This window comes from Ixodes scapularis, unplaced genomic scaffold (genome assembly GCF_016920785.2).
Source record: "Ixodes scapularis isolate PalLabHiFi unplaced genomic scaffold, ASM1692078v2 PGA_scaffold5__190_contigs__length_132052651, whole genome shotgun sequence".
Lineage (NCBI taxonomy): Eukaryota > Metazoa > Arthropoda > Arachnida > Ixodida > Ixodidae > Ixodes > Ixodes scapularis.
Window position 1 is genome coordinate 113,951,721 of NW_024609880.1, and position 13,192 is coordinate 113,964,912.

General features: G+C 48.7%; 1 protein-coding gene across 2 annotated transcripts in view; it reads left to right on the top strand.

The window, feature by feature from the left end:
• The first annotated feature begins 1,840 nt into the window (after positions 1-1,840).
• LOC8035752 (chromatin assembly factor 1 subunit A-A) overlaps positions 1,841-13,192 on the top strand; it is a 58,072-nt gene continuing 46,720 nt past the window's right edge. Inside the window, exon 1 of one of the 2 annotated variants that reach the window (XM_029968500.3) lies at positions 1,841-2,230. In XM_029968500.3, the coding sequence (XP_029824360.2) occupies positions 1,983-2,230 (248 nt within the window). In that variant the 5' untranslated portion in view covers positions 1,841-1,982. The remainder of the gene's footprint in view (positions 2,231-13,192) is intronic. The other variant, XM_029968499.4, reaches the window with a different exon arrangement.

Sequence of the window (13,192 nt, forward strand, 5' to 3'; positions counted from 1 at the left end):
TATATAGGTGAAATCGTGGACAAGGTAGGGAACAAACTTTTAATTTTAATTTGTTGTTTTATGCAAGAAATAATGGTACGTCAACATCAGAGAATTTGTTTGTTGACAATATCCCACGAATGTATAACAGACACGATGTTCTTAATCGTGTCTGCTATATAAACATTCCCCTGATCGGTTTATTTATGAATTCCAAGAAACTATATACTGTGCGTAATTAGGGAAATGCCTACAGTATTTTAATTGTCGAACTATTTTGTTAAGATAACCAGTTCAATTCAATTAATTGATTTCAACGCAAAGGTTTTGACTTCCCGCGTAACAAACTGTCACAGACAGCTTGAGAGTGCCTGGGGTCCACAATATGTGACGCTGAAAAGACTCCGTCTGCATTAAAATCGTACGAATGCAGTGTTGTCGACGGCTATTATAGATTTACCTTTAGCAGCTGGCGACGCCAAAATCTACGAAGCGCATCGGTTCAAACCAGTAAAAAGCTTTCTACACAGGTTCATTGTGAGGCGCCTGGCACTCCACTTCACCCAAATTTAAAAAGAGATCACTTCTTTTGCGGCCTTTAATTCCATCTGGCAAATTTTACGGGAAAGTAATGTCAGGTATCATTTGAGGGGCCTGTCACTTATTTCATACCTTGAGGACGTCGTAAGCAAATCGACATATAAAAAATAATCTATTTCATCGGGCCAATACCATAAAATCTTGTTAATGAGTACTTTAGTTTAAAAAAATTTTTAGTCGGCCATAGGTTGATCTATTAAAATATTTCTCGAGAACTTAATTTATTTAAATAAAACAGGCCGAGAGAATAAGTTTGTTTTTAATATTATCTACTTCATTATAGGAGACTTCCAGTCTGTGAAGTTCAATAATTGGTGTACGAAACCCAAACTGTAAATTTGCCACTTCATATGTTTTTCGTGATTCGGCACATTTTTAATCATGTAGTGGACCTGATTCATCACTAAGCACTCATGCATTATAGTCTGCTACAATATAAGATGAGCAGTCAAATCTTTGACATGAGCTCGAGCCCTTCCATACCACTCGGAGCACGCGCAGCCAAAGCCCGACGCCTGACGGTAGGCAAGAATTGCGTGCTGGACGCGGAGCTTCTCCAGCTCTTTATTTATTTATTTATTCTAATAACTAGCGCCCGGGGTACGGCCGTGGGCCACGGTAATCATCTCTGTACACCAGAACAGTTGTTGCACCGCCGAACCTGGCCGAAATCGACGATTGGACGTAATCAGACGCATCTGGGGTTCATAAAAGCGCTCGCAATTTAGGCTCGAAACCAAAACGCGGTTCTCCAACTGACTCAGCACCATTGTGTCATTTGCTGTGTTGCACAAAAAAGAAATTTGTATCACAAAAGTAAGCAAAAATGGCATGAAACAGCAACACAATCGCGTGCGCGTTGGAACCGAAACCAACAAATTGAAGCAACCTCATGGCGGCGAGTGCACCAGCGCCCTCTACCCGACGGTCAGCCAACTACTGAAATGAAAAGGTCTATAATGTTAGCAGTTCAGCACTCGCACGTTTGTCGCTAAACACGGTTCATACGCTCGAATCCCGGAAACGGCACCGACCAGAGGCCCGTATTCTGATATGGTCTGAGATGAATCGCTCGAACAGGCGGGAGCTGTTCTTTCAAAAATCGTGGATTAAAAAGGTCGCTCCGAGGGGACGCTCTCCTCCGACACCGGCATAACGCGCGCCACACTTCCGCCTACTATGCATCTCGTGCGCGCGGCTCCACGCTCCGCTCGCCGCGCAAGCGCGACAGGCGCGACACGACGTCTACTGCGCACGCGCAGGGCGCGCTACTCTCGTGCGCAGCGTAGCGGAGCGTGACGTCTCCTGTCCGGTTCAGTCCCCCGCGGGGAGCAGCGGAGTGAGCGTCGTGCAGCTGACGGCGCTATCGACGGACGCGGGCCCGAAGCGGGGAGGAAGTCAAGATGGCGGCCGCTTCTGCGACTCCCGCGGCCCCGACGCCGTCGCGCAGGCGCTTCACCGTCGCCGAAGACATCATCCTTCTACAGGCAGTGGTGGCGAGGAACCCGCTGAGGAATGCCGATCATTGGAACGATGTGATGGACTCGTTGTGCGCCGCGTCGCAGCGGGATTTCAGCTTGCGCGGGACTCGAGAACGCTGCGATCTTCTCCTGGGCTACTATCACCAGAACGACGATGCCATCCTGCGCAAGTGAGTGCTTCCTAGCGTCTGTCGAGCGAATGGGTATGTCCTAGAATGGTGCTACCCAGCTACATTGTGGCGCCATCTTTTTTTTTTTTCTCTCTCTCTAAGCGCGCGTAAAAAAGTTTACCCGGTGTTTTCGTACCACGCGTTGTTCAGACTTGCGAATGAGTATGTCCTAGAATGGCGCTACCCAGCTACATTGTTGCGCCATCTTTTTTTCTTTTTTTTTTTTTTCTCTCCAAGCGCGCGTAAAAGAGTTTACCCGGCGTTTTCTTTTGCCGTCGAAGCTATACACCTTTCCAAAAAACACTCGACCCCAGCACCGTTTGTGAGCCCAGTCACTGAGTTTGAGGCTAGACTCTCACCCGCGTTCCTCCTAACCCTAACCGAGTGGACTGTGATTTCAATAGGCGCAGCCTGCGTAGGTGCAGTTTCAAACGCTGCTGGCGGCTAAATTCTCGTCTTTTTCCGCTATATTTTGTGTTTCATGGTACATGTATGTTCCCGAGGACATTGAGAAAGCATTGTGCAACATTAAAAAAAAAAAAAAAAAAGAAGTAAAAAAAAAAATCTAAGCTATTTTTGTTGGGTACTCGCGCGACAGAACGAATGCGACTAGAATGAATAGTTCTAGTTAATTGTTTTTTCCTTTCGATAAGTTTTGACGGCACCGCGGGATTCGCCGCATGTGAATCGACAAAGGGCTTTGCTGTCAAAAATAAATTGCAACAGAAGAGGGCCGAAAGGCATGCATTTTTCACGCTCACAAATAACGTGTTTACCGATGGACAGGACACGGACATACAATTGAGGAAGTGTTAACATTCGTACGTACCTCACGATGCAGCGTTATCCGAAACGAATTTATTTGAGAAAGATCTCAAATAACACAGTCACAGTCGACGACAGTCACATCTTGACGATTGGACGGAATCCGGGATGACTTCGTTTTGGGGCACGTCTTGGGGAGAGCTTCCTTTTTTCACAACCGCACCAAGGCAAAGAAACAAACGTCACTGACCCGTTTCTCACCCCAACCCGGACAACTGTTTTTGGAGATGGCTGTGGATTTTACGCGGATTATCTCTGGGAGGGGGGAGAACAATGTTCGCAAAATCGCGTCGAGGGTCGTTCGACGTCCTTCACGTCTTTCGTTTCCCGTGCATGTCGAGCAGAAAAGCTTGAATGGCAGGCACTTACCAGCCTTATTTCTCACAATGGAAGATAACACAAAAGGGTACACAGCACGCATAAAAAAAAATTAACTGGAAACTTTCAAGAGGGGCGAGAAAACGTCGAATGCAAAACCGCAAAAACGTAGGTAGAGAACCGCGCTGAGCGGGTCTTCACAGTCCCAGAGAGTGGCAGAAAATTTCTTGCTGATAGAGGGCGCGAGAGTCGCACCAACCGCATCAGCATCAGCAACATGGCGGCGACCTAGGAGCGGTTTTTGGAAAGTTGTCGCGCGAGGAACGCGTGGCTTCGCTTGTGTCTCCTCACTCCTTCGCCACATCGGGCAAATATGGCGGTCTAAAACAGGTCGTGTAGTGAGTGCCATGTGCCAGCTCAACGCTCGGGCTCCAGCAGACGAGCATTGGACTCGAAATGGCTTGCCCCGATTTTTATTCGCTACGTTTCAAGCCTGCGGCGATCTGTTGGCGTAGAGCTTTAAAGGCTTGGAACTTCAAGGAAGCGAAAGAGGGACTGCCTACTGTCCTTGTGCGGTGCTGATAAACGTTGGTAAACGCACACAATAGGGAGTTTTCGTAGACAGCGTTGTCCCCTCCGCTAAGCGTTCCGCAACGAAGAAGTTGCTACTGCGCCTGCGCGTCGAGAGCCTTGACTGTGGAGTTTCCGCTATCGTAGCGGGTTGCGGAGGGCCTTGCGGGACGGCGAAGACGATCTACGTAAACTCCCTAATGTCTGGTTTATGCGGTTGCGTTCAGAGCGACCAGGGCCGACTTGCTAAAAATAGCGTCTCAGCTGAGACTGGGTGACAGAAAGCAGTGCCAAAGCCAGCGCACGAGCATAGCGGGTCTCTAACCACGTCTGAAAACGGTCGCGCGCCCCAGCCTTTGCAGTGCTTCCTTTCACCCAGTCTCGGCTGAGACGCTATTCTAGCAAGCCGGCCCTGCGCACAACGCTGATGCGACAGTCAAGACAGCCAGCGGGACGATCGTTTTCTCGCGCAAACTGCTGACAACATGTAATCACGTAAGCCTCGTACAAGGGACGAGCAGAAATCAGCAAAGGGCCCGTTGCGTTCAGCTCAGTGTTTTCCCGCTAGGTGTCGTCCGCTTTGCTGGAGTCGCGCTTTGCTGAAGTTGAGAGGCTGAAAATACAGAATATTACAGTTGAGAGAGCTAGTAGATACTAGCTCTCTCAACTGTATGGATATGTGACGGTGCAGAATATCTCAGTGAGCATGAAAAGTATAGACCGACACGCGGAGCGGCTCTGTTTACCAACACGGCCGGAAGGCCGCGCATGCGCGGTAGCTATGTGGGCAAAAGCATCCCGGCTCTCCGTGTTTTCGCCATTGCGCTCTATGGCGTGCGCTCGTTGTTGACGTTGTAGGGACGCTTGTATCTTTATTTGTGCGTCGTATTTCCTCACAACGTATGTCTTATGCTATGCCCGACTATTTGAGCTCATTGCCCGAGCCTGAACGGTAGCGGTATCGAAACAAACAGTGCGTGGACGGCGTTGCCTACGAGGATCCGTACGCCGTAAACAAGGCCTAGGTGCTGGACTTCCGACGTAAAGTTGCTGCCACGGAAGTCGACGGCTCAGGTCGTCGTTTATTTAGTTTTCGCCAAGTCAGTTCACGGCCGACAAGGTGCAGGCCTACAAGTCTCTCGAGGCCTACGATTACATCGAGTCGGTTTCCGCACTGCCGGCGGGATCAGCAGACTGTGGGTCTGCGGAAGTGTGTGTATTCATTAATTGATTAAATATACAGAGCGTCTTCAAGTCAAGGTATAATATTTTTCATACCCTCGTGACCACAAGGCATTACAACCAGTAAAGGTTTGTCCGTTCTGCAGTCTTGGCGGTAACAGGTTGCAAGTAGCGGCGTTACCAGGAACTCGTTACTTCTTTCAGTAACGTAGTAACCTGCTCTTTACGTTTTTGACACAGTAACGGGCAACGTACTTATGTTACTATTTCAAGTAACGTAGTTACGTTACTCGTTACTACTTCCCAAGTCTTAAAGAAATTACACTTCAATTGTTTCCGTGTTTTAGGCGTCAAGCCATGTTTTCTTTGCGTTTTTTCTCGTAAGTATTTAGGTGAAACCGTAAAAAGAGATAAAGTATTTATGTTCAGCTTCTGCTTAATATATGACCTGTATCGTCAAAACCGTAAAATGTGTTAAATCATAATTTAAAAAAGTAACGCAGAAGTAACGTGCCTTACTTTTTATCGGTATCGGTAACGCGTTCTTTTTATTTTTAGGCAACGTAGCTCAGTAACGCGTACCTTTTATTTGCAAGTAACGAGTGACGTATTTCGTTACTTTTTTTCGGTAGCGCCTACAACTCTGCCGTTTTGTCGCCGATCCCCTTCTGTTCGGTAGCACGTGCGTAGCGAGCCTCCGACGAGCGCTCGGCCGGTGCGTTGAGCGCGAACACCGTGGGAACAAAATCCGGGTGATCTCGATCGGACAACGGTTTCCCTGCACATAAGCAAGCCTCGGGACGGAGATTGAAATGGAAACCGCACTTGCCTCCAAGAAAGTGTTTGCCGCACAAACGGTCGTTCGCGCGAGGCGACCATTCTTTTCGATCCACGGATATTATCCACCTTCTATGCCTTTCAGAGTCTGCCGGGAATTTGTGGAAACTCACTCCTCTGCTTTTCTTGTACCTTTCGGTGCAATTAACGGCAACACAGCTTCGCGACATGCTGAAATGGTATGACGCCCGTGCGAAACGTGCGCGCTTTTGCCCACACCCCCCGGCTCCGGCGCGATCGCAGCGCCGCCGCAGCTCCGTGACGTCAAGCCCGCGTGTCGGTGTATATAATAGGTAAGGGCAACAGAAATGCAGCTGTAATGAAAAATAGAGCACTTTGGAATTACAACAGGTATGAAGTGGTGAGAGAGATTTGGAAAGGGGTCATGGTCCCTGGTTTGACTTTTGGAAACGCAGTGCTATGCATGAAATCCGAAGTGCATGCAAGACTAGAAATAAAACAGCGCGGTTTAGGTAGGCTGGCTTTGGGGGCACATTGCAAAACGCCAAACTAGGGAGTACAAGGAGAAATGAGATGGGCGTCTTTTGAAAGCAGGGAAGTGGTGAGCAAGATAGAATTTCAGGATCGGTTGAGGCAAATGGATGGGGACCAATGGGCACTAAAGGTTTTCAGCATGAGGAGCATAGACACAAAGCGGAGACAGCGCACTAGGAAATTAAGAGGAAAGTTTTTAGGCTATAGTGGAGATACGGAAGCGCAGGTCTCAGTTAAGAAGAAAGTTAAGGCCACAGAAAGAGATCGGTGGCTAGACGGAATGCAGACAAAGACGGCTCTGGAAAGCTATAGATTAAACAAAACAGTTATTGCCAAAGAAAGCATTTATAACAATTCTAGGGGAAGCTGATTGCTGTTTGAGGCGAGGACGGGTGTTCTGCGTACCAGAACATACAGAGCGAGGTACCAGGAAATTGACACAGAGTGCGCTGCTTATGGAGAGGAGGACGAGACGGCTGAGCACTTGATACTCTACTGTAAAGGACTTCACCCTATGCCTACCGAAGACAACATGGATTTAATAAAGTCATTAGGTTTTAGATACAGTGAAGGGAGAGTGGATTTCAAGACTGTAGAGATTACCAAGCAAAGATTAAGTGAATGGTGGCAGAAAGCGAGGGAAAACTAGGTATTTTCTTATTAACTGATGGCGAGGGGGTTTTATAGCCCCACTTTCTTTGCAGTGCGGAGTGAATATAGATTTCACATTTAAATATTCTAAGCTTAAATGGTAAAACAAAATGGCTAGGTGGCATAAGCTACCGCCCGATCCAAAGGGCTCAGCCGCATTCATCCATTCATCCATCCATCCATCCATCGCGAATAGCCACCATATCATTAGCGCAAGCACGCGTGCAAGTGAACCGCAAAACGAAGCCAAGTGCTCGCGTAGCAGTGTGGCAACTGTGGTAACCTTGGCAACGTTGCAGGGAAACCTTGACGCCGAGTATACAAACCGTTTTTTCTCGCGCTAGTTTTAAGCCGCAATTACGTATCCTTTGGTTTCACCTCTAGCCTCACCGAGAAGCCGAACCACAGAAAGGGGTGTTGACGAGTTCACCCAAAGCCTTCGTTCAGGACCAAAAACACTGCGGTGTCCAAAAGGTCAGTCACCTGTTGCACGCCCACAGTGCGAAAGGGATTAAGCGAAGGGACTGAGAGGAAACGAAACGTGAAGGTCACTCATGGCCGCACCCATGCACAGCTGCTAAAAAACGACTAATGTTTTTGCTATGACCGGTGCCTCGCCTCCATGTTGTTGCGTAAAATTTCGTGTTTTTTTCTTGTTTTGTTTTGTTTCTTTGTTTACGTTGAGTACAGCTCTTCAGTTTTTGTTTTTTAATATCACGAGAGCTTCGACGAGTGGACAGGTTAGCGACCTTTTCTGTTTCCTCTCGTTCTGAGTCACGTGGGTTCCGTATCTGGTATGCGGGACGAATAAATAATAAAACATTTGAACCTGGAACATGCGAGAAAATATACATGCCTTCCAAGTGACGTCACGCTAGGGAAGGACGGGGCCCCGCACCATGCTGGTGGTTGACTTCACACCGCGCGGATGCGCTTACCAAGGCGTAGGCTGCTGCTAACTACCCGGACATGCGCTGACTGACGTGCACCGTATTTTCCAGAGAGAAACCTAGTTGTGCTACATGTTAACTTGGAAAAACTTGCCGAGCTTACGATGATGACGTTTAGCCAGTACGTGCGGAATTTTTCATCATTGCTGCGATTGCGCTACGAGCAGAAAGTTTCAATATGCCGCAAAAAGTTTCGACAAAAAAAAAAAAGAGAAAAGTTTAATTGCGCATTTTAAACTTTGACGAGCGGCTCTAGGAGTCGCTTGTAGAAAACTTTTGTTACGATTTTGCGAAATACTGCCTGGTAAACAACGCAAGGTTACCGTCATAATCTAAACCCTGAGACAAGAATAAATTAAATAACGTACAAGAAGCTCTGATTGTCTCATGGTTTACATTATGCTGTTTCCTAACCGCCTGGCCTGCGTATTTTCGCTCCTTGCGAAGGTCACCGTCTCGCGGACGGCACAAACCGACGCCCCGGCAGCGGCGTATCGGCGAGCTTGCACACGGGGGCCGCCGCCGACCGATCGCCGTCTGGTCGGGCTCGCGGCGCGACACTCGCCCGTACTCGGCCGGGAGCCCCGAAGGTGCGCTCGAAGCGTGGAAACGGCGTGGTGCAACGGAAGGCAAAAGGGCATCTACACCACGAACGGCAAAAGCCGATGCAAAGGCGAGCGCAAACGTAAAGAACGATAGAAAAGTGCCGTCGCTCGCCGCTATGAGATGCGTCCCGCAAACTCGGTAATCCGCGGCCGCATCCCTTTTCTGCCGCTCGTACTTTCTCTCTGTCTCGCGGGACATGCCGACGAAACGATCGGACGATCGTCGGGATACCTAGTAATTGCTACAGCCGAGCGCGGCGCAGTTTACCATTACTCTCGCTGCTAAGGGCCGTCGATTCACCACCAGCATGGTAGATACCGGTGTTCGACGTCATCCTGTGACGTAGGTGCAAGGACTGTATAGCTGAGGCAAAACAATAATGTGTGACAATCAGGCGTATTTCGTAAGCACCTTCCAGCGGCGTGGAGAGATCAAAACAATGTTTTGACGTTACTAGATCACCTCAGTTGCGGAACTCTCGAGGAAGGGGGTGCCCCCCCCCCCCCCCCCCCCCCTCAGTCACTTCCATCCGCCTCCCACAGCCTCGCGTCGTTTGAAGCGCCATCTTGATTTTCTTTTCATAACTGTGTGCTTCATAAAGTATACGGTGGAACGCCATCTAGGCGCTGTGCTTCGAAACGTACGTATGCCATAGAAGACACTGCAGTTACCATAGCAGCCGTGTGGCGCTTCGAACGACAGGAGGCGAGTCGTGGTGACTGAGGGGGTACTGCTCGGTTCATGCAGCGTCTATGAGCAGTTTCGTAACTGAGCTATAGTGACGACATTCAACATAGCTGCGCCCTTGTGGAAGACGTGTATACTGTGCGCAGTATATGGTCACGGAGTGGTGAGGCGATATGACCGAGATGACGGTTTCTGTTAACAAACAGGCCGGCGTTTGCCCAAACGTCTGCTCCGTGCGTCAGCGACGTGACGTCAGGTTCGCTCGTTGGTCTGCAGATAAGCGCGGCGTGTACACACAACACGTCCATTTGCGAGCGTTGTCTGCTAGACGCTTCCGCTAACTGCCCACGAGCCCTTCGGCCGATAGCGCTGCCCGCTGATAAGAAGATAAAGAGCTCAGCGCGGAGGCGCTGGGAACCTCGCTAGAGAAAGCATCGATTTGTCTGATAAACGAAAAAAGGAAGCTTATCGTTAGCTCTGTCTGTTGTTAAAGATCACTAAAGAGTGACCGGTGTCCGCGTATGCAGTGATCAATTACGGGCATAACAAAGTCTCTGTGCACGAGCAAGTGTTTGTCCAAAAGCTAGTTTGGCAGAAGTCTCGTGACCAGAAACGTATAGGCCTCCTGCGTTGCCCAGGGGGCGCTGCGAAAAGGGACTTGTTTGGACTTGTTTTGGGTAGTACAAACTTAAGCGTCTCAAACTGCCAAATACGTAGAGGCGTGCCTGCTCTGAACGCAAGGTCACGAGGAAATACAAAGAAACAGGAACACTTCGCACGTCTTCGAAGCACACGTCAAAGCTTAGACGCTAAGAATGTAAGCCAAGAGACGCCGTTTTACGTGTTGAAATGTAAAAAAAAGAAAAGTATAGCGTCGGGACGCTAGGTGTTTTGACGTCACCACTCAAATCTAATAGGCCCGTAGCTCTCAAGTTTTGAGCAGCGGCCCAGGCGGGCAAAATAGAATATTTGGCTCGCGTTTCGAACGTGCGTCATCACGCTTCCCCACTACAGTTTTTTATACTCCGTTCCATACGAAGTGCCAGCGTAGCAGAGGCTACAAGAGCGAGCTCCAAGCCTGCAGTGTACCTTCCAAGGAAGCACGCGCGCCCGTGCAGCGCGAGCATCGTTCAGGGGAACATGTTTTTTCAAGTAGCTTCAGCTTCGCTATCACGTAAAGTGAAACATACGGGCTCACGGAAGCTATAAAAGAACGCAGTAAAACAATAAAGTTGAACGGGACGCTGAGGCCGCGAGCTGCATAATTCTTTTTTTTTTTATTTTAGTTTTTCTTTTTTTAGGCATTTTGTTATCGCGCGTCTACAGATGCTGACAGATGCTTGCATTCGAACGTGGCACGTGCAAAATCGAACGTTACAGCGCCGCCTGGATAGTGCTGCCAGCATAACATGGTTGCGTCTTGCGGACGCGCTCGCGCCCCCTTCCCGAGAGCAACGGGTCTATAGACGCGTACCCTAGTGGTGGTGACATTAATCTTGCACTTTCGTTTGTCTTGAATCTAGCCGAGTTCGGCCGTCCAAAGGTATATCTTCTCGTTCTTCAACACCCAAGAGAGAGAAAAAAAATAATAAAAAAATCCCAGTCAACATGCTATTAGTGGTGCGAGGCCCAATCGAGTGAGCTTGTACTACCCCAAATGAGGGCGCCAGTTTATTTTTAAAGCTTCAACTCAGGAGGCCCATATTGAAGGACTCTGCTACTATTTTGTGGCATTACTGACGAAAGAGAAGTGCCCGTGCGCAGCTTTAATCGGCGTTCATGCACCCGCGCGCCTGCATACCTTTCACCGCATAGCGCATTAGCGGCATTTCATCATCGTTAGCCGCAAAACGCGTGCGTCTTGGCGTCGCGCTTGTTGCGAAACGCTGCAAGACGCGTGCTGGCGACGACCGCTGATGCGAGCAAGGCGTCGCCGTGTGGATTCATCGGCGATAACTTCTGGGAGGAAAAGGGGCACACCTCGTCTGCTGGGTTGCATTGGTCCTATAGCCGGAACCAGGGATAGTCGAAGCACTGCAAGAAATGTATCGTTGTGCACGATACTTCGACAAAAATGTATTTAATTACAAATCTAATCCCACTTTTTAGGGAAGTATTTAAATACGAGATGCAAATACAACCAGAGTATTTGACCACCTTCCAGGAATTTTTACGAGTACATTTTTTTTCTCATAATCTTACACCTTATACGCTAAAAAAAGTCTGGTCGCACACTGGTTCTGCGCTGAAGTTTAGAACAAACTGGGTAGTACAAGCTCACCTGATTGGGCCTTGCACTACTTATGGGGTTTCGCTGATCTTTTACTGCGGAGCTGTTGAGGGCTAGTTTCCCCAGGATCGTGTCCGCCAGCAAACAAATGATGACACAACACTCTGGACAGCTACCGCCATCTATGAGCGACGACGGCAACGAGACAACCGCATTGCCGGTTGTCTGGTGGCTGCCATCGCTCATAGATGGTGGCAATCTTTGCAGCCTTTCCACTCTGGCTCGCGGACTTGCGGCCGGCCATAATAATAATAATAATAATAACTTTTTTTCCATCAAATGATGGGGGGGGCCTAAAGGAAAAAAGCTGCAGTAGGCAGCTTGACTGGTCCTCGGGCCTTCATTTGACTTCATTCCGTCCATAGTACAGCTTCGCTGGTCTTCCTTCACCAGAATTGAAAGGCTTAAAGTTTTTTTCTTTCTCTACAGTGCTGTAAAACAAAACGAAAAAAAAAAACATTTTGTCGTCCGAGATTGGCTAGATTCAACGCCGCAAGAGAATCGAAACTACCAGATACATGCCACCAAGCGGGAAAACTAGGGAGGCTCTAGTGAGGGTGGGCGCAACTCAATACCTGGAGAGCGTTTGCAATTTAATGGCGGCGCCTGAGGGAGAGGATTCAAAAAAGGATATGCGCCAATGTTGCCTGCATGAAAGCAGACGCCCGCTCTCTTGCAACTCTGTTGCTCCATGCGCCTTTCCTCCTCTCGCCTCCCATTGCAAGCAACGAACGCCTTGGCGCAGCCTTTCTCGCTTCCTTCTCGCTCCGAGAATTGCAACCGTCGAGAGGAGAAAGCAGGGTTGCCAGACAAGCAGCAATGTCCACGATGGCGAAATTTACCATTTTTTGCGTTAAAAAAATACTTAGCCTATCGGAACAAAACTGGTGGCTATGGAAAGGTAATCAATTATACCTTGTGTAAATTATTCAAGCACCTTGATGGGCTCTTATGACCTGAGTTGGAAAAGAAAACGACCCTTTGCCCCATAGACTCCCAGCAAAATTTAGCAATTAAATGGCGTCCATGTGCCGTGATCCCCGATCTAGCAGTTACACCCACCCTCACTTGAGCCTCCCTAGGGAAAACCAGCAAAACGGACGCCACCAAGCGGGAAAACCGGGAACCAGCCGGAACAGGTTGCTTTGCGCCCTTCCGCGTCTCATGGTGGCTTTCGCGGACACGTGTTGTCGGCGCGGTGGCGAAAAATGTAATTTGACGAAGGTACGAAAATTTCTTTAGTTTCCCTGAGTGTTTATTAGTGTGGTGAAGCCTCAGTAGATTGTTTCCTTCCATCACGTGTTTGGAAGCCCGTTTACTCCACAACATACGGTCGCGTGCTTTTGATTTCTTCGACGGGGAAGAAATACGGAAAAACGTTTTGATTTCTTGTCTGTCTCGAATCACATTCAAAGTGACGACTACTTGGTGGTTTCTTTATAAGGATGTAGAACAGTGGACTGAGGGCGACAGATGAGGTGTTTCACTGGAGGAAACACAAATGTTGCAGTCAAGTGAATGGGAAGGATCGATAGCTGCTTTTCTTGAGTT